The sequence below is a fragment of the Agelaius phoeniceus genome, chromosome Z (assembly GCF_051311805.1).
Source record: "Agelaius phoeniceus isolate bAgePho1 chromosome Z, bAgePho1.hap1, whole genome shotgun sequence".
In the NCBI taxonomy this organism is placed as follows: domain Eukaryota; kingdom Metazoa; phylum Chordata; class Aves; order Passeriformes; family Icteridae; genus Agelaius; species Agelaius phoeniceus.
Window position 1 is genome coordinate 23,727,275 of NC_135303.1, and position 21,868 is coordinate 23,749,142.

Genomic DNA, 21,868 nt, shown 5'->3' on the forward strand with positions numbered 1-21,868 from the left:
GAGCATGACAGGGGAAAGTACATATCTGCATTGTGAAGAGAGAACAGGAACAGGCTGCTTCCAGCATTATAATCCATTATAATTCTTTCCCAACTCTTTTCCAACCCTCTCTTCTCAAAACTGTGCTCTGCCTCAGCAAATTGCAGTGACTAAACTTTCTTCTAAGCAAGAAAGATACTTCTAGAAACATAGTGCAGAAAGACTTGTCTTTTACTCAAATCCCAGTCCTTAAAAAAAACTTGCAAGAATTTAAGATATATTTGGTAGTTACCCCATTTTTCAGTAAATATTTTATTTAAGCAATCCTTCCCCATTTCTTTTTCCCTTTTCCCAACAGATATGTTCAGGAACACTCAGCCTGAATAATACAAACACAGCATAGGAAAGGTCTTGCTTTACTCTCCAGGCTCATTTCTTTTGATCAAGTCATTATCTCATGACTGTAAACAACAGACTCCTCCTGATACAAGTACATTTGCTTGTTGAGCTTGTTAAATGTCCCAGGGCTAGAAATCCTATGGGGAAGAAAAATATTTTTCTTTTTTTTACCATATTTTTTCAAGAGGCAGCAAAAAAACTCCTTTTATGAATGTAACTCAAGGATATACATGCCCTGCAGTCTGCTTCTGAGGCCTAAAGTTTTGCAAGTCAGAGAAATGGTCAGTGCACCAAACTGCAAATCAGCAAGGTCAGTCCTGTAATGTGGCAAAAACACCACTGGAAAAGAGATATTTTTGTTGAGTACCCAGCTCAACAAAAAGCCAATACCTTTTGCTGTTGCCATTCGGTGAGGAGGTGGTAGAGGCTTGGAGCAGACTCTGGGAGTTGAGGTGCAGATGCAAGTGAGTCAGTGTCACCTGAAGAGTTTCTGCCACACAGCACTCAATCTCTGTGTGAACCACAAGTCAGTTAAACCACTGGTTGGGAACCCTGCCTGCTTAGCAGAGAGCTGCAAAGCTTTTCATTATGTTTTGTAACAAGTGTAATCTAACAATGATGAAAGAAATAAGTTTTCCTTTACCTCCTTTGCTTCATGCTCCAGAATTATCTTCATGTTAAATACCTTAGCATCATGCAGTGCATTTGCTGGCAGCTCTTCCTCTTGTTCCTGAAGCCTATGCTCTAGGGGACCAAATTAGCTGATAGACTGTATGCAGACTGCTTAATTATTTTCTTGTTATTCCACTGTTGGTTTAATTGCAATAGCAAAAAGACTTGAGGGTTATTGCACTTAGATTTAAAATACAAAATTATAATACAGCAGCTCTTCTAGTTAAAGGTCATTGCTATTATGAAAAATACTTAGGTGTTTCTACAAAGAGGAACCACTGTAAAAACAGGGTAAGCAAGCTCTGTACTGGGAGTTATCAGCAGGAATGTAACAACAGCCTCTCAGATTAATCAGCCTTAGTGAATTCTGAGTGCTCTGACATCCAACTTAACTAATAATTTTCTATGAACTCACATGAAGTTAAATTTTATTTACTGAGAACAGAGACAATTTCATGATTGTGAGATGCCTAATTCTTTTTTGGTTGTTTATGAACAGACAAGTTGCTTTCAGAATAAAGCCTGCCAAATCCAACAGGTTAGAAATGGACTTCAGAATCAGTCTGGAAAAGAAAGATATGTTGGAATATTCATGGCATAAGACAGGATTGGCTCTTTACAGAGGCCACCTACACAAAGCAGCATAGACAAACTGGAAATAGTGAAAATGGGTTCCCTCACAAACTATTTTAATTGTGATTTTAAGTTGTCTTGTTGTGGCAGGAGAATAGTATTTAATCAATAAGTGTTCTTAGCCTTGCCTCTGTGTGTTATATTTTCAGTGAGATCAATTTTGAGTGACTGAGGCATTTAAAAGTAGTCCACCATTTTTCAACAAACAGATGTTTGTTGTCTCCCCTCCCCCCGCCCCCATCCCTGCATGTTAGGGAACTTAAAATACTGAAAGCCTGCCCAAAGAAATTCACTTTCCCATCACAGCACTCATAGAAAAACGACAACATAGGGTTTCAAAGACAGAGGCTTAAGAATATCTAAGAGACTGATGCTTAGAAGTGTGTTTAATTCTGGAAACATGCATAACCAGCTTAGATATTACCACCGAAGCAGACATTTGAAATTGTGTACAAAAAAAAAGACAACACGCAGGCTGGTGGGCAACGTTAAGGTACAAGGCTTGCGGTGTATTAAAGAAATGTGCAAAACTGACAACAGGCAACAAACATTCACATCTTGTTTAGTCACAAATTTGTTTCTTTTAAAACAAAATAGGCTGACCAGTGCCTTTGATTTCACCAATAGTATGTTGCTCTTCAGGTAGGATACAGCCAAAAGGTTACACAAGCTGCAAAATTAAACTCTTTCAAAGTCATGATGTAATAAGAGCTTGTTTAAGTCCAAGCCTTTCTACAGACCATTCATTTGATTAGCATTCTTTTAAATATACAAACAGAAGGATCAAAGTTACTGTCACATAAGAACTTGGCTATCATTTTATCTGCAAAACAAAGAAATCCAGGATGATCCTTCATAAGCAATGCAACTAACACATATTTCTTTGGACAAATACATATTCAGATGTGCTTGCAAAGTATTTCTAAATAGACTTTTCAAAAAGTATTTTTAGAGTAGTGCAATATAACTTTATCTGCAATTGCAACCAGTGAGAGGTAATCCAGAGAGGACCACAGCCCCCCTTGAGGATGCAGTCCTGTCATTCTCCCCTGGGCAAAAAATCCCCTTTAATGTCACTGGGAACTAATAATGAGGAGCTGTGCACAGGTAGTCCCTCAGGAATGAGTCTCTGCTCACTATGTGGGGAGCTGAGTGTGGAAGTCTGCATGCAGCTACCAGAATATATCCCCAAGTACTCGTTATGCAGTGGCCACTAAGACATTTGAAATGTAAATGTTTCTCATCTATGTTCCATGTAATTTATAAGATAATGCAGTTTCCATGCAGTAGGGAAAGATTGTATCAGAAGAACTGACATTATTAACTAAGGAGAAAACCCTGGTGTATCAGTTTTACCACAACTGCATTTTTTTTTCCTCTACACAGTATTTCACATTGGTAACAGGCAATGTTATACCATAAAGCATATTAATATGATCTTGTGATTTGAATGAAAAACCTTTTCTGCAAGATATCCATATTAAAATAGTTATGTGCACAAAAAAGTGTTCATAATATGACACCCAAAGCAGTATGGAGTTAGTTTTACCCATTAGAGCTAAGCTATGTAGTACAAATGAAGACTACTGGTACACGTAGAAAAATATGACAGGCAATCAGTTACAAACCTGGCAGTATTTTGAAACAGAGATTTTTAGGTCTTACAATGGAATGATAAAGACAGCAGGAACTGCTTTTGGGAGCTCCACAAAGAGATTTGCACTTGGTGTTTCTCACTGTCTTATAAGCAGCCCTACCACATAGAAAAATGTTGCACCAGAAGTTAACATTGGGGTCTGAAATTTAAAAAAATCTACTAAAACATAAGTGCAGTAGGCTCCACTACATTGTATTTCTCTTGCAATATATAAAACATAGAAAATTGTAATGATGACTAACTGGATAAAAATATGAAGGCTCACAAATAAAATATGAGAAATTTCTGAGTCAGATTTAGTGTTTTGTAGGTTTAGTTAGCATGATTTGACTATCTCACGTATCTTTGACCACCAAGTAGCAATATATATTCTCCATTTTAGATTGACTCATTTAATGTGTTATATTATTTCTAACAAGGCTTTAAAATGACAAAAACCCTACTTGAAACAAATGTCTTTACAATGAGAAATAGATTTTCCACGAGAAATCATTTTCCACCTTTGAATACTGTTACAAAATCTCCCCAATAGATAAAAAGGCAAGATAAATAAAAATCTTAGAGAAAGGAAACTCTTCTTAGGCTTGCTCTTTTATCTTCCCCTGGCAGATGCTGGTCCCTCAACACATGAAGTTGGCTAGGCAAGATTGTTTTTCTTTCTCTTGCTTGGGCTGTGAGTTGGATCTTGTTTCAGTTCATGGTATTGCATCTGTTTAAACACAAAGTTCAGAAAGAAAGTTGTCAGGTGGCACTTGTTAGGAAAAAAGAAAGATACCCTTTTTTTTCTGACAAGGGATAAAAGGTTAAAAAAAAGAAGATTTTCCCCTAAAAACAACACAGGATTTGCAGATGTGATTCACCAACACCAGAATGACAGATCTAGAATAAGAAGGAAAACCAACACTAGGAATATCCTACCAGGAAATAACACTGCATGCTGATGTAAACTTAGAAAAGACTAGTTTTTTTTTGTTTTCTCCATGAGCTCTAGCAGACAATAAACATTATCATCTTGACCATATTGGATACCATTCTTCATAATGTTTCTTAAAAGCTTGGTTATTTCTAAATGCCTACCTCAGAGGGTATCAGATACAGAGAGAGTGTTCTCACCTCTATCTCCTACCTAATACCAGCTCTGAACTGAAACTAGAAATATGGGAAGTCTATAATGTTTGTGACACCGGATGTGATTTATGTGCTTGATGCTATCTTAAATCTTGCATGCTCTCTGGGGATTGTGTACTGCATCATAAAAGCTTGTAACTCACAACCAGCTTTTTTTGGGGTTTTTTTTTTGAAAGGAATTTATGAGCCCAGTGGAACTGTGGCCACAGCAAAAGCTTTCACCCCTTGGAAAGGAAAGGCCAAAGTGTTCTCAGAGTGCTGAGCAATGCTGTCTGCCTCTTCCGTTATTTGACCTTCCTGTTCCTTCTCTTGCTTCTGAGACACACAGCTCCAGTGTTTCCTGTGCAGTGCCTTATCCCAAACAGATTCACATCATGCTGGATGCTGCTTAATACAAGCTCTAGCTACCATCTCACAAATACTTGTCCTTCTACTGATTTTTTTCCAAGGATCCTAAGAGGCACAACCAATGCTGGAACTTTTTTCTCATTGGATAAAGATCTAGCAGCCTCCTTCTGGTTAATGGACTGTCCTCAGCTTGAGTTTGCAATTTCTTTCTGCCAAAGAATATAATAGTAAATCAAAATAACTGCTTTAAAAATGATAAAATAAAATAATTATACACACCACTTGCACATCAGAAGGGACTCTGGACAGAAAGTCAAGTAGCTCGTTGTTATCAATTGCATATGGATTTCGAATCTTCTTTGTAAATTTATTGATGCCTGCAAAAGTGAAAGTTCAAATGTTACTATCATAAGGTATATGATTTCAAAAGATACATACTTTTGTCAAAGTTTTAAAACAGATTTTAGGATCCATTCTGAATCCTGACAGTAGCACTGAATGAATGCATGAATTGTAAACTCGGGCTCCAAAGGTTGGACTCTGCTTCTGTGGTTCCCTGTTTCAAAATGCAAAAGTTCTAGGGACATTTTCAAATTCCTTCAATATATTTTTTTGGAAAGTCACAGAAACTGTGATTATTATGAGGAAGTTGGGAAAAGCAGAGGCATAAAAAGTACTTAATTTCTGAAACAGAAAGGATGAGCAGAATTGGGCTTAATTGGAGGACACAAAATTCATATAAGATTCAGAATATTCAAAGAAAGCATTTTTCATGCTAAGGACAATGAAATATATGGGAAGCATGAAGTCTGAATCATATGAAAGCTTTAGAGGAGTTTGCACAAACCTCTGTGTGAGAATGACAGGTAGAGACAAGCTGATAGCAGTGCAGAGGAGAGAGGATATGTCTCCTTTAGACTTCATGGTCTTATAATGCCTATTGAGAATTAGTATTCAGAAGCACCAAGAAAAATCATCCACAAAATAATCAGGAAGCAGGCTTTTAAATTAGATATATTTTCTTAATTACATACCGAGTCAGATTCATAGACTTTGAGAACCTGGTCTGTGGGCTCTGGGAACACATGTGTAAAACATGGACAGGAACAGTGCAAACTGCATTGACTCTCATGTGAGCAGGAGAAAGCCAGGACATGATTAAAAATATGCCTTCCTATGTAATTTATCCAGGCTCTATCAGATATAAGATTACATAGTTTATCTTCCACAAAGTCTTTGGTGCCCAGACTTTTCAGAAAGCTTTAGCAAGGACATATAGCCTTTGGATAGGGCATGCAAGATTCAGTGTCGACAACAACCACAGCATTCCACTGCTTGAATCCTCAGTTCTGCAGTGCAGATAGGAGATGCTGCCCTCCCTTTATATGGTGTTTGATAGTGAGTGTTCAGAAGGAACATCTGACCTTCAAACACCTTTGTTTAAGAAGAGGTTCTGCATCAGGAAGTGACTGCAAATTTAAGGTTGAACGCCACTGTTCATTGCACATGGCCACTGGACAACTCATGGGTGAGTTCTGGTGGTATGATCTCACTTTATCACACCTGATAAAGAAAAATACCAGTCGGCATGTGAAACCTCAAGAAAGGCTGCACAAATGAGAGGAGACACTACAGGAGAAGCAGAATAGAACAAGGAGATTGGTCTTTTCCAACAGTTTGAAAATTTTCAGATTAAAATAATTACAGTTTTTTCCACATTAACAGCTGTAGCTGTTACCAGGACTCAGCACTTCATCAAATGGGATTAGGATGGAGAAGTGGTTTCTGCTCCACCCCACCTAACACACCACATCTTCAGTGGTAGTCTCCACTGGGAGAGACACAGCCAGGAAAGGATGAAGAATTTCTTGCTAGGGCAGGCTGAAAGGAGCAGACCCTAGGGATGCACAGAAGACAGCTATACAAAAGATGACACATAATATGAAGAAATTTTAATTTAAAAACTCTGCCTTCCAAGGAACAAAATGGACAGATGCTACTACAGACCAGCTCAAACATTCCTATGGAACTAAGTCAAAAAAGAGAAATCAATGGCTTCCCACAGGCAGGATGGATGAATACGTTGAAGAAATATACACAGGAGAGGCTAGAAACATACAGTGATGGAGAAAACAGGTAGGTGTTTGGAATACTGCAATTTTTGAAGGAACAGATGCTCAAAGCTGTTCTCAGCATAACAGGGCTCTGTGAGAATTCATTTCACCCTGAGGAGGTCTGGACTGTGGGACCTGCACCTATGCAATACCTGTCTGGTGTCCTGCCATGATGCAAGAGAAAAAGATTCCTAAAGAAGGGATCCATGTACACTTTCTGAGTAAAAAGTCACCTGAACTGAAATGCAGGAGAAAAATGTGGAGTCAAAACCTCTAGTGAACCAAGGGGCTTGAAGTTATATCTCCATAGCCTATGTAACTTGAAGGCAGGGAGAGAAGAGATGCAGAGAGTGCAAGGTACATTTATAATAATTTATGCTTACACTATCCATCCATGGTTTGGGAGGCTTGGGAGTTGAGACTCTGCCTTATCTGAAACAGAGATATTTCTGTGGGAGTGTGACACTTCCAGGGGTATGAGTCATGAGCTTTTCAAAGAACGTTCTGGCTCTACAGTTATGTGGATCTTGGAGGGGTATTATAATCTCAGATTATTGTATCAAACCTGATGTAAAAAAGCAAGATGTCAGACCTGTCTGAAAAATGACAGACAAATACTTTGAACTTCCTGTGTGCATGCTAGAAGAAATGAAATTTTGGGAACGAACTAAGCCTGGGTTACACTTAAGTGATGCATGGTATGGAGGAAGAAGTAAAAGTCAAAGAAGGAAAAGAAAGGAAGCCCATATGCTTGCTTTTGTTCATTCTGTAGAAATACTTTTGTTCATATCTTCTTTATTGTTTCAGCTATGATCATTTGGGAAAACATTCTAGGAAAATTACTAATACTGACTGATAAACAAAAAAAAATTCTTTGGAGTCAGTTCAATGATTTTATGCTGCCTCCTGAATTCAAAACTTTTTCACAAAAGAGTGACTGCTATTCTTCAGAAAGAAAATCTGGCCACTCTGCTCTTCATAAGTCTGTGTTACTGGGTATAGCAGCTGGTGGTGTAAGAAGTATGAAAAGATATACAAATGAAAACCTGGAGCATTATTTACAACAGATGTGGTAACAGTAGCTTTTTAAGAATCAGTATAAAGAATAGATATAAGCACAACTAGTGAAAGCTTGGATCAATCATAATTCCATCCCCCTACATGCCCAGAGTTTCTGTTCATTATCAACCAGCCAAATACCATGTATTCCTTTCTGTCTAACTAAAGATGACCCCTCAAACAGGTTTCTTGCTGCTATGTTTGCATACGCTTACACAAGATAAAGTACTGCAGTAAAAAAGGAGTATTGTCCTAAATGCACTATATAGATTGAAATGCCTCTGATTGTGCATAAGTGGTGAAAATAAATCAGAGTCATATCTAGACAAAGCTACACTTTGATATATGAAGAATCCTCATGGCTAAATGTTTATAGTATGATTAAAATGTCAGCCAAGAAAAATGCATTTTGCAGGTGGGCCTAAATAGTTACAGTGTTGCTGTTAACTAACATGCCTAATTCCATTATAGGGTAGCTTCATGACCATAAATACCAAAAAGTAGTGTCAGTGTAAGTCATCCATTAAAAACCAGGTTTTTAAAGCAATACAGACAGTTTAAAAGGGCTTTACTTACCCCAGACAAGGACAATGTATCTCAGTGGAATGAAATACAGGATGATGGTGAACACAGAGAGGGCAACAATTGCCAGCCAGCTCAGGAATGGGACAGTCCAGTTGAATGTACTAAAGAGAAATTCACAAAAGTCAGGACTGAAGAAAAATTAACAAAAGTCAGAACTGAGGTAGGCCAACAAAGCCAATAAAAGAGGAAAGGACAGTGGGAGAAGTGTCAGTTTCCATCAGGAAGAACAAACTGAATCTACTAATGAAAGCATGGATGCATTTGTCATTCATCAGGGAGAGCCTGGGCTTGGATCCAGTGTCAGTAGAAATGAAAGGAGGTCCTAGCTTTGCCCACTTGCCTGCTGAGTTTCACCTCTCTCAGACCAGCAGTGCACATCTGCCAGGTGAATCACTGCTCTGCTTTTTGGAAATCTCAGTGCCTAACCCCAGTTTCAGCCCCAGGAAAAACCCACAGAGCTCCTTACTCTCCAAATGTACTCGCACAGGCAATCTCCATTCCCTTCTCAACACCATGGTAGAGTAGGATACAATAGTTGTAAGAACTACTGCTAAGGCTTTCTTGTTTTATCTCCTCCCTATTCCACTTTAAGGATAGCACAAGGAGTTAAAGGCTGAACAGGGACATTCCCCTCTGTCTGAGGTACAGGCGCACTCCTCAGCCAGGTGCCTTCCAGCTCTGGGGGAAAAGGAAAAGGCAAGTGCATGGCTATGCAAAGTTGGAGACTCATCCATGTGCATAAGAAGGAGAGGGCTGGCGGGGGGGGGGAAAAAAGAGGGCGTAGAAAAGTTAGTCATGAAGACAGGGATAATGCAACAGCAGTGGTTGAGGGAAGAAATAAAAACCCCCTGGATGTCAAAATTAAAAAAAAAAATATAATTAAAAACCCCTGAAATAAGTAAAGGGGTTTTTTTCTATGAATAAAGGAAGAGAATTTCTGGGATCCCATCAGAGTTGCAGGATATTACATTTCCAAAAAAAGTCACAGATAAAAACATCCTCACTAAGGGTCCCAGACTCTATTCTACAAAATTGCAGAATATTTATAAATTTATAAATTCTGCAAAATTGAGGTGTGAGGGAGAGTTAATGGATCTTGGAAAGGGTGCTGTGGGCCTCCAACTCCTGCGTTCAATGAAGAGAGAAAGACCAGATGATAATTTTATACATACATACCATAGGAACGTTGGTTAAGGGGAGCCTGGCTTGGTGTATTTGTTCCGTGAAAGCACTGCCATCTCAAAAGTGTTGGATGACATTTATCCAGAAGGATAATGTGGCTTTAAATCTAAATAGTTTAATGATACACTTTAAAGTATTACTACTAGCTACATTCTCAATCAATGTGATCACATAATTTTGGCTTCTCTAGATGAATAATTGCAATTACCTGAATAGCAAGCCATATTTTTCATTATGAGCTCTGGCTTCCTGTTTATTTGTCTTCTTTTTTCCTTGGCAATTTTGACGTCTCCACTAGCATTATGTTAGTATCACTTAGTGTAGGATGCCTCCCTTTATCCTCAGGGGACACCTGCTCTTTTCCCCTTTTCTGTAGGCATTTGGGATGAACAGAAGGTTGAGGGTCTGCTCATGTTCCTGTGACTCGGCTTTGTGCAATCATCACAGACACACCATGATGTGTGGGAGCACTGGCTCCTCACTTAGCAAAGCTCCTTATGGGCTGTGTTAACACGGCATTCAGTACAGGTTTCCCATTATAGTTTTAGGAACAAATTACAAAGATTTATAGTCTCACTCAGTTTACAAAATTCTGTAGCTCTCATCTGGTATATAAGAGAACAAACCCTACCTCCAAAATGCACAATTAGAACTACTTAATCATCAAGACAACTTCCACGAATAGCCTTTTGGTAAAGAACTTTTTTCAGAGACTGGTTCATTTTTCTAACTGGAGAACTTGTGTGATACAATATGCTTGCACCTGCCTCTCCTGCTGTGAATACAGCCTGCCTGGAATTGTCCCTATGGGAACACTTTCCCAGGCTTTCCTATCAGGAACTTTGTTCTTAAACAAATAAATGGCAATGCCCATTTTGTCGAGAATGAACAGGACAGCCTTAGAGATGATCCTCAGGATTCCTGCAGACTGACCTCCACCCAAGGCATAGGTTTCCTAAAATTCTCTTCCAAAAGTGAATTGGGTAGTGGTGAGATGCTCTTGGCTTTCAAGATGCAGAACACCAAGTCAATCCTTTCCATATTTTGCAGCTGAAGGTCTGGAACCTGTCTGACCTCAAGTAATAAACCTTGTGCTGCTGTCCATTGACCATGCCAGAAATACACCAATACATTTCCTGTAGTACATCTCAGAACCTCTCTTTTTAATGTCCAGATTTATTGGAAATTTTTATATATTATGTATTAGGTGTTACAAATTACAAATACTCTAAAGGAAAGGTTTTGCTGACCAATAAATAAAACTTCTAGCAAGGGAACATATTTACATCCTTAAAATATAAAACTCCTATTCAATTCTGCTTATTTCCTTTATCAAAATTGCATTTTTATTATTGCTTTTAAATAACAACCTCACAACAATATGCTCTTTCTCTTTTGCTTAAAACCCTTACTTTTGATTTTTGTCCCAATTAATATAGTTCTAAACTCCAGAATTAATGTAAGAGAATTTCAACTGAGTGAGGGCCTCCATAGAGCAAAGTAAATATAGGTGAGTTTGAACGATGGACTCCCCTGGAAGAAGTAAGTAAAAATCTAACATATCTCTGCATGAAAAAGATGTTAAAGAGTATTGGAGAGCAATCCAGCACCTGTGTCAGCACTTACTTCTTGATCCTCTCACCAAAGGAAGCAATTTCATCTAGGATATTCTGGACAGTGACACACACCTCCTGGATGGCATAAAGTCTATTCATAAATCCTTTCTTTTCACTGTCCTAAATAAAAGAATAGGAGTAGTTGAGTAAAAGAATTTCTGACTGTAGGAAAAGGATTGTGTAGCTATCAGTTAAGTTTCAAAAGGTCCTGTGTTACAGATTCATGTAAAAGAATTGGTAAAACCTGGCAATAAGAAAATGATTTCTTGTCCTGTAAACAGTGCTTATTGCAACACATATGGTTTAGTATATATGCTGAGCTCCACACAATTTTGTCTGTCACTGCATTAGTTTCTAAACACATATTTGAATAAGCCAGGTCTCAAGGTTTTAAACATGCTGAAGGTGCCAGCCTTGTATGTTGTGTGCTCTTTCAAGTGACAAGAGTCATAAGGTGGAATAAAGGCAGTTTTATTGAAATGCTGGTTCTTGAGCTGATGTAAGCAGAGGAAAATAATAAACATTTCTAGTGGAAAGCATTGAGCAAGAAACCAGAAAAACTCAGCTCCTATAGAAAGCTGTTCTTTTTCCCCCAGATATCTATCTCTAAATCTAAACATATTGGCAGCATCAAATCCATTAACAATACTGTGTTAAATGGGATTAAAATGAAGTATCACCATGGAAAAAAAATAGTTTCTCTTAATTTTTTTCCAGACCACAGACAGACAGAAGGTTATGTTCAACATTTCCAATGGGTTGTTGCTGTATTACCCTAGCAAGTGTGAACATGATTATTGTTTTCTGAAAATAAGAAATGGAAAGAAAATTTTGTACTCTGAGGACAATATTTCATTAACGAAGTTCAACTTTTTGTAATCACAAACCACATGATACAACAGTCTTTGTCATTGACTCCAAAGTTCAACATCTAAGAAACACATGTTGCATTTAATTTTTCTTTTCTTCCTCTGATGCTGTAGCTATCAGACAGAATATTTGTTCACTCATTTTGTTGACATTTTTGCTATCTTAATAAATTAGATTGGGAAGAAACATAATTTATCATTTAATAGTTTCAACATCACTGGTTCACTGACAATGGTGTTGTCAAGATTATCTGTGAAGATGTTTGAAAGTATTTAGTTAGAGAATACAGGTTTTCTAAAAACCAACCACAAGAGAAGCAGACAGAGATGAGAAAACTACTTTCAGTGATTCAGTGCAATTTATAAACCAAGCACTTCAGAAAGAGCAAAGCCACCAGTTTCTTAGGCAATGTGAAAGACCTTATATTTCACATAAGATTAATAATGATTATATCACAAAGAATTATTTTTGTTTTCTGAAAGTGACCATAATGGATCAGAACCAGTGATATCAACTATATCCAGTGCTGCACAGCAACACAAAGCCATTTATGTAAGTTATTTCCTTAATCTTTACTGCATTCTTGAAGCCTTTGCAATGATGCCATTATTCTCCTCAGATATACAGCTTCTGAAGATGCACATCATATATCCAGTGTGCTTCATTTGTCATCAGGAAATAGGCACTTGCTCTATTCCTTCATGTAAAACACATACTTCCAAGTATAATGTTCCCTTGTACAGCAGAAATGAACAATAAGCTATACAGGTATTTGTCTGCTTTCTAAATATGAAAATTGCCGCTTGCCTCTTCAGTTTTAAGAGATTCTGCCCTCCATGTAAATTCATTTTGGTTTATAATTAACTTGTGTGAAAAAAGAACTATGTCACTCTAACAAAACCTGTATCATATCCAGAACTCAAGTGGTGTTACATTCAAAGGTCGTGAGGCTGTTTTAATTTTAAGTGTCTTACACAATAACATTGTACCTTTATTCATGTCATGATTTAGGAATGGCACTCTCCAATTTAGTGCTCCCACTGAGACTTTCCAAATCCTGCTGCTGCATGCTCACTCCCTCTCCCTCCCCACCCGCTACTGGAGGCACAAAAGATCATGGTGGAGATAAAAACAATTTACTGGGAACAGCAATGAGATTAGGAAATGAACAACAACAGTGACAATATCAAAAACAAAACTGTACAAAAGAGAGAGAGTGATTTACATGTGAAATGCTCACTACAGAGCCTGACCCGCCCACAGCCAAACCACCACCGCCAGGCTCGAAGCCAGTGCCACACTTAGTCAACCTAAAGGAACCCCTCTTCCTGGAAGAGAATCCCTTTCTCCTGCCTCTAACAATGATCAGAGATGGTAGAAAATAACCTCTAGGTTCTAGCCACTCCCCCTCCTGGCTACTGTAAAAATTCATCCAGTCCTAGCCAGAACCAGATAATCCAAAAATATATCAGTTTTAAATCACTTCCCACAAATACCATGAAGACAGAACGAGACAGAGAAAGGATCACTATTTCCAACCCATTGCACCTTCTGAGCTTAAAGGAAATTTGTTGACGTTCTCTGAGGCATGATTAGACAAAACAGCACAGGAAAGACGAGGCAGTCAGAAGAATCATGGTTCATCCTTGCTTAAACTATTCCAACTATTCCCACATGTCCCACAACTGTTAATTGTTTTTTATTTCCTGCTCCAAATATTTGTGTAAAAAATAAGCTGGACTAGGGAAAAACTGCACTTATTTTCTTCCAGTAAGATGCCATGTTATAAAATACAATACATGAGCTACCTAGAGTAAACCAAGGTTCTTAATAATTAATTTTTCAAACACTGCTGGCATTTCCTTTCCAGAGAAAGATGGTGTGAGAGACTGGAGGAGATTGGTGGCTTGAAACACTTCAGTTGCATGAATGGGATAAGGGCTAAGACAAGCCTTGCCCTGGTGAGGCGGTGAGTTGCTCCATCCACCCCTCCCCCAGAGCCTGTACTCTGCAGGGAGCACAGTGGATGCAATGTTCCAAACCTACCCCTGGACCCCCTAACCCAGCCCCGAGTGGATACCAGATGTCCCACCTGGGGAAAGGGCCCAGGAAAGCCATATTGTACTCACGCTAGAGCATGAGGCAAGCACTTGACCACTGGAACCACCAGTGGTAGTCATATTTGTTCTTTTCTATATCTCTTCTGTCTTTCTCTTTGTTTTTTTTCATCCAATTACTTCTTCTTGAAATCTAAGTAACTTAAAATCAAATGAGTTGGAGTTTGTCAAGTTGGATGGACTTGGAGCTTGCTAAATTAATGCTTTGTGAAATGCTTTGTGTTGATTCAATGTTGCTTTAAACTTTTGCCAAAGATCCCTGATTTTCTGAAGTTGCCAGTAAAGTTTTGGTTGTTTTGACTGTTAAGGAATATTTTGTTGGCATTTCTCTTTTCTCATCTAACTCTGGGTAAAAGAAAAAAACAACCCATAAGCCTCTTTAAGGGACTCAGCAAGAGAGGTCTGGGGCCTTGAATATGGGCTGTGACTGGAATTGACTGGAATCAGTTTCATCACTTGCATGACTACAACTGCCAATTTTGTGAGCATAATTGTCATTTAAATAGTAGATAAAATTTATAATACAAAGCTAACAAAGCTTAATACAAAGCTTTATTACTACTTCATTTGTGTGTTTTATTTGTTTGCAGTAGGCTTAAGGTATCTGAAAAGCAAGAGATTTGCTAGGGCTTGGTTGTGAACACAAACTGTGAAAGCAGAGTAAAATTGATACTGATAGTATGACCTGAATTTTAAAAAGGATATGAACCCAAAGTAAAGTCTGAGAAGATGTCCTACTCCTCTTTCACAGGAAATTGTAAAATAAAGATTGATATGCTGTTTGCTGAATAGTAATACTTAACATTTACATACTGATTTTCAGCCAGAACTGTATTTTTCTTTTGGTGAAACCAAAGCAAAACAAAGTAAATTACTAGCTCTAAACTATGTCAAGCTAATTTACACAAATCCCTAAATAAAATCCATGTTATGTGAGTCTTTTTATTCAACACACTGTTCTTCCAACCCCATGACAAAATAGGGTGATTTAGGAAAGGACTATACCTGTAATCCTAAACCTCTCTCCTCTCCAAGTTAAAGTGCATGTGAAAACCAAAAATTTCAAATGACCAGGAAAGTGGGAGAAATAAATAAGCCAGACTCAAAAGTATACTCTGGTAAAGGTAATGGGTTTAAGTCAGAAACGGGGAAAAGAAAAAAGAAAAAAAAAATTTAAATACAGAGAATAAAACTCTGAACATTTTATGGTGGATAACTGTCCTACTAGTAACTTCTAATTTGGAGAGAAAGGCACAGATCATAAGAAGAGAGTTTTGAGAAAAAAAGGAAATGCTGAAGGGCAGGATACTGTCTCTTAAGAGTGGGGAATGTGGGGCAGTTCACTGCCCCACCAGGCAAGGCCTGACCCCTTCCCCTACACATAGGCATCCAAAAACACCTTGAACATCAACCTTTCTAGGATCTGGCACCCGTGGCTGCAAAAGCAAAAGTATAGCCCTTCTGCTATCAGTGAAGAACCCCTCTAATCATCTTTGACTTTTAGTAACAAGCCAAAAAATCTCTAATGCTTAAACAGAAACTTCTGTGAGAAAACTCTTCAGATTATTTCAACTAATAATTGGTGTCCAAAGTAAAGTCCATAAATAGGGACCCACATCACCCCTCAGCAGGAGACTCTGGGCTCTAACACTGTGGCAGACTTCCTTTGTGGACTGATGAAATAGACCCAGAAGTAGTTGGTAGTTAATGCATTAGTCCTGTACTGGCAGGAGTCATTAGTACTGCCCAGAAAAACATACAGACACAGACCAGTAGGTTTATGGTGTGGCCACTGCTCAAAACCCCACCTCAGTAATTACCTTCCAAAACCTAACCACTGCTGTCTCTGAAGCCCACAAAGAAGAAGAAGATAGTAAGCCAATACTGTTTCAGCTCTGGAGGCCTTTGATCTCCTTAAAGTCTCCTGAATCTCTATCAAAAGGCCACAGATCTGGTGATGGACACCCAGTTAAGTTTTTATTTTTTCAAATGTGGGAGACAGAAATTCTGTTCACTTCTGGTGAGCAACACAAAGCACTCTGGGGAAAGGTTCAACTAGCGGAGAGGTGAAAAACAATTCCTGTAACCAGGGAACAGGTTGCATGGCTGGCATGTGGTCGCCATGTGTGTGGGGGAGTGATTGCTTGGGGAGATGCATGGACACTGCAGATCAGAGAGCTGCAGAGAGCTGCTTGGGTAAAGGGACACATGAACAGTGACACCGCAGTGCCAGGCAGCCAATGCACGCTGGGTTTGGTAAGTTTAGAGCATAGAAAGGCTTGGTTTGCTGCAATAAACAATCTTCTTCAGAGCAAGCAAGAAGGTCTGTGTGTCTTTGTTCCCCATTGCTACAATCAAATTCTCAGGTAAATAGAAGGAGGACAGACAACCATGATGATATTGTTATCTTAAAGCTGACTGTGGAAGCAGGTCTTGAGGTAAAGCTGAATGGTCTACAGGATCTGAAGAGGTGCATGATGTGACTTGAGACTGGCCTCTTCATTACATCTTGTAATGAGCTGAGAGAGTCAGGTTATTTTAACTGTCTTTCCCCCTTGCAGGCTATCCCTCACAGAACAGCTTAACCACATTATTCTTCCCAATTCTTGAATTGAAAAGGTATGGGAAAACTCTTGGAGATATTAAACCTTCTCAGTGGAACCTTAATGATTCAGAAGTCCCCACCCTTTCAGTAAAACAGATTGTAACTCTTGAGACTTTCACCTATTTCAAATAGTGACAGATAGCATGTCCAGCATATCTTCTCTTTTCTGCATCAGCAAAATAGAAAACCTGCTTGGTACTCCTTCCACTCTGAAAAGGACCAGCAGGAACAGGTCTCCTTAAAGCACTGGCACCATTTCACCTCAGACATCAAATCCGTGGGTTATGTAGATAACCAGAAATGAGTTTTTAAACTTGGGTCTTCAACTTCACCCATATTACTTGGCACCACACCTTAAGTGACCACATTTTTCAGATACTATCAGCTGTCTACAAATCCTCAATACATCATCTTAAAAATCTTTGTGCTAGCATGTGTCTTTATGTGTGCATGGTGATGAGGTCTGAAAATTAGTCTCATGCCTAATTGGAAATCAGGCTGAGGATTATAAAATGTGGAGAAAATGACATAATAATGAAGAATAGAGTTTTACAGAAAGAAATTATATTTGTGGTCATGATTATTAAAAATAGAAGCCATAAACTGTTATTGACTAGTAAGAGTCCGTATTTTAAACAGCAGACAATAGGAACAACAGAAATTATAGAAACATGAGGAAGAAAATACTGAAGACTCAGTAAAGAACTGTTAAACAGACTTTTTTCACCATTGCCCAGCCTTTGATAAGATCTGCAGTTGAAGACCTGGTGTGATAAGGGGCCATGAGCCTTGTCAGTGGCAGTGAATGCTGCTGGCCCTGCTGTTAAAGGTAAGTGAACTGCAGGGCCAGCTAACTATCCCCTATCACGGGAATATCCCGTGAATACCGTGACCATGGTCCCAAGCTGGAGTGGAGCTGCCCAGCTGCTGCCATAAAGCACCACTTAGCCTCTATATAAGTGAGTGCACAGCAAGTTTGTCAGAGCCCTCCTCACCAAGAGACAAAGGAAGAAGGATCTTCACAGGATGCCACAGATTCTTGGTGGTAATTACCTACCTTTCTGTAGTTCTTTGCTTTTTCCTACTTTTCTGTTTTCTTGCTTGCTCTTTCTTTGATAGTGAGTAAATGTGTATTATAATTTTGATTATCAACATTTGACCTCCTTTGTGTCTTAATCTCATTCGGGGTATTTTGGAATCCTGCCCCTCCTTGTGTTTGCAGCTTAGGACACATTTCCAGATTGGGACAGACCCACTCTTTATGAAGACACACGCCTGTGAGCATGAATTACCTGCTCTTAGCAGTGGGGTTGGACTAGATATATCCAGAGGTCCCTTCCAACCCAAAGAATTCTGTGAGTTTGTGTGACTATTACAACAGTCTGTTCTTCTCAAACATTACTGAGAGTTTGAGAGTTGATAAAAATAATTTTGATAAAAATAATTGACTTAGAGTTGATAAAAATAATTTTGAACCTTCTGTGACTTTTTGGCAGTACCACCTATGTAATGAATTAGATTTTTTTCATGGACTACTGCAGAGCTAGAAGATAAATATAAAATTGGGGGGAAATATGGCAAGAGCTACAGTAATAATTCTAAAGAAAAAGAAGATATTGCAAGCTTTCCAGAGCAAAGAAATAACACCGTGATAGCAATTATGTAAATTATGTTTAAATTGAGATTTTTGACTAGTACTCTTTATTTTCTCTTTCTTCCTATCACATTACACAGTGTTTGCCAGTGCTTTTTTTAAAACATGTTCCTTCCTGATCTGTCCTTCACTGCACATTTGAATAGTGTAAGGACAGCACTCCAGATAAAAGGCAGAAACATGGACGCAATAGAGCCAGTTTATAGAGCAACGTGCAATTCCACCAAAGGGCCATCCAGTGGGGAGAAACAAAAATTTAAATTTTCCTTTCATGATACCTTCCTGACTAATATGAGACTGACTCATAACCTTTATGAGGTATTTATTTAATATATACTCTAAGCAAATATATTACCTGAAAAGGGTGAAACCTTGTTTGTTCATGGTGATAGATTCGGAGCAAAAAGTCAACAAAAGGCACAAATTTTGTTTTGCCTTTCTTGGCCTTGTTTTGGAAAAAAACCCATAAAACTAAGGCGCTGTAGGGTTGAGCACTGGGGTGATTAGAATACACTCAATGAATGTGCTTTAGATCAATGTTTTAAGTACCTGAAATTCTTTTGGATGTCTTTTTCTTCACCCCTTTGACTATGCTTAAAGAAGGGAAGACAGACTATCTTATTTTATGAGAGTCAGAACAGCACCGGAGCTTGACAGTGATCTCATTAATACTTCTTTTGTACCCAGCCACATCAATGTAATCCAAAAGAGGCTAACACAGAAATAATGGTATATTGTGCATCAGCTGTTTGCAATAGTTAATTTAGTCAGAATACAGTCCTGGTATTCTACTAAAGAACAAACTTTGGCCATGATTTTACAGTTGAATTTGTAATTTCTAGTGGTTCTAATGTGTTTATCCTATGCTGAATGAAAGCTGCAATTAATAAGGTGGTCATTAATGCAGCTCTTTAAGTTCTGTTATACAAATAAGAGGGATGAGAGAGACAAAAGTTAAATCTCAAGGGTCTAATAACCCTCAAAATGTAAGGAAAGAGCCTGCTAGTTTTATTGGAAAGAGTTATTTTAAATAAGAAGAACCTTGATATGCAAGAGCCTGGAAGAATGGTGCAATGAAAACAAGACCTACCAGCTAGCATAAAAATTCTGCATGCAGGTAGGGATGAAAGAAATAGGCAAAGAAACCAGAAAAGGAATGCTGAAAGACTGAGCTTAGCAAAACATCTGAATTGTTGAGATATTCTATAATCATTGCTTATCTAAATCACATACACACATTTTTGTTGTCCACTCATTATCTCTAAGATAATCAAAAATAATCATCAAAATAATACAGTACTCTGTTTTGAAAGTTAAAACTAGCCTGAAAATTTATCTTTCAGTGAGGGCCTACACACGTGTCACTAACTGATATGCAGGGAATTGATATGCAAAAGTACTGCTGGAGTTAGTAATCTAAAATTTCAGTTACAATTCTGAAATACATTTTCTTGGATGTAGCAGAAGTAAAAGTTAATTTGATATTTTAGTGTATGTAGAAAGCAATTTTCATTTTCTCCTTGTAAATATTACAATGTTAAATGTGCTTTTGCACAAAAGACAAGACTGACTATTCAAGATGACTTCCACACTGGGCTAGGACACTCTGCATCAAACTCTGCAGATTTAGATTGACTGTCTCTGGAAGTTTTCCAATCCTGTGTTGACAAGGTATTGTGATCTTAGAACTCCTAATATGCCATGCACCTAAACAAACAGATCTGTTGTTTCTCTCTCAGACTCCCCACTATTGACAACATCTTTATATCAAACACAGAAAAAAGTAATTTTGTATTTCAAAATTCATGTTATCACATCTTGGACTGCTCATGTTTTTGGTTCACAGAAATCACAAGACATTCCCTGAAACTTCCTTACGTAACTAGCACAGTATGGTATGAAATTGCCTGGGCCTGGTCAAGCAGACTGCTGAGCAGAGAACTACAGAAATGTCTTTACTGTTTGTACATGCTGCCCAAACAGTGCTCCTTTGGAACAACTAATCCAAACTTTTTAATGTCTGTTTTAGATTTCAGTGATTTAACTCAACGGCAAATTGCTATGGGGAAAAAAACAAACAAAACCATTTTCCTGGGGACACTATTTGTAAAGAGCAACTGCACAGAGAGATAAAATTCTTAGTGGCTACATATTGCTTCATATTTTGAGGTCAACAGAGCCCAAATGGCCTACACCAGTTGAAGAACAAACTCTAGAATCTTAAACACTTGATTGTTGTCAAGCGATCAATCATTAGGAATATGATCTGGAAAAGAAAAATACTACACTGTAGCTCAGCTAAACCAGCAAGGGTAGATTATCCGCAATACTTAATTCCAAACATGAACATAGAGCAATGAAGACGAAAATAGTAGTATGTGAAATCTGTCTGGCATTGTTTTTATGAGTTGAATGCATAAGGAAGTCATCTTGACAGCACTTTGGGATTGAAAAGGACGGTCAAAACAACCATGAATATTCAAAATAAAAAAGAAAAATTACATTATCATAATCGTTGGCTCTGTTACTTTAGCTCAGAAGAAATCCTATAATGTCTAGAGCAGGGAAGATTACATGATGTTCTAAAGACAGTGGATGTATAAATATACATTTCAAACAGCAGGCAGAGTTATCTAAGGAATGTATCAAACTGATAAATTGATGAAAGAAAGAAAACAAGCCATTCAAACCCACACCTTTTTTATATGATTCCCCTGGATAAATGTTCAGACTCTGCTTTTGGAAAATTACATAGTGAAGAAAAATAGTTTGGCATTTGAGGCTAAGCAATATAAAATGGAAGAAAACAGCAGCATCTAGAAAATAGCCCTAGGAATGTACAGTGGGCAAGGAATGATGACTGAATCAAGAATTCAAGCATGTAGTTTAAGAAAATCTTGAGAACAGCCTGAAAGCACTCCATTGCCCATTTTCTTTCTATGCTTACTTTACTGAAATCAGAAAAAATACCCCCAAAGCAAAACAAAATAAAAAACCCCAAAACAATGACCAAAAAAACCCAACCCAACCCAACAAAAAAACTCCACGAAAACCGAAGAAGGTCCCCAAAAATCCCCAACAGACACACAAAAAACCATACAAAGGAAGAAAAGCCAAAACCACAAACCAAACCCCACCCCTTTTAATTTGTTAGGAATTACTGACATTTCAGAAAAGATCTAAATCTGAGCCGTGTAGTGAAGATGGTGGTGGTATAATGAATATGCAAAAATCAAACCAAAAGGTAATT

General features: G+C 38.1%; 1 protein-coding gene across 2 annotated transcripts in view; it reads right to left on the reverse strand.

Annotated features, from left to right (window-relative positions):
• Positions 1 to 2,051: 2,051 nt before the first annotated feature.
• MCTP1 (multiple C2 and transmembrane domain containing 1) overlaps positions 2,052 to 21,868 on the reverse strand; it is a 211,994-nt gene continuing 192,177 nt past the window's right edge. For both annotated transcript variants that reach the window (XM_077171985.1, XM_054651867.2), the window contains 4 exons: positions 11,383 to 11,492; positions 8,566 to 8,675; positions 5,096 to 5,193; positions 2,052 to 4,049 (listed from right to left, as the gene is read on the reverse strand). In XM_077171985.1, coding sequence (XP_077028100.1) covers positions 3,978 to 4,049; positions 5,096 to 5,193; positions 8,566 to 8,675; positions 11,383 to 11,492 — 390 coding nt within the window. In that variant the 3' untranslated portion in view covers positions 2,052 to 3,977. The remainder of the gene's footprint in view (positions 4,050 to 5,095; positions 5,194 to 8,565; positions 8,676 to 11,382; positions 11,493 to 21,868) is intronic.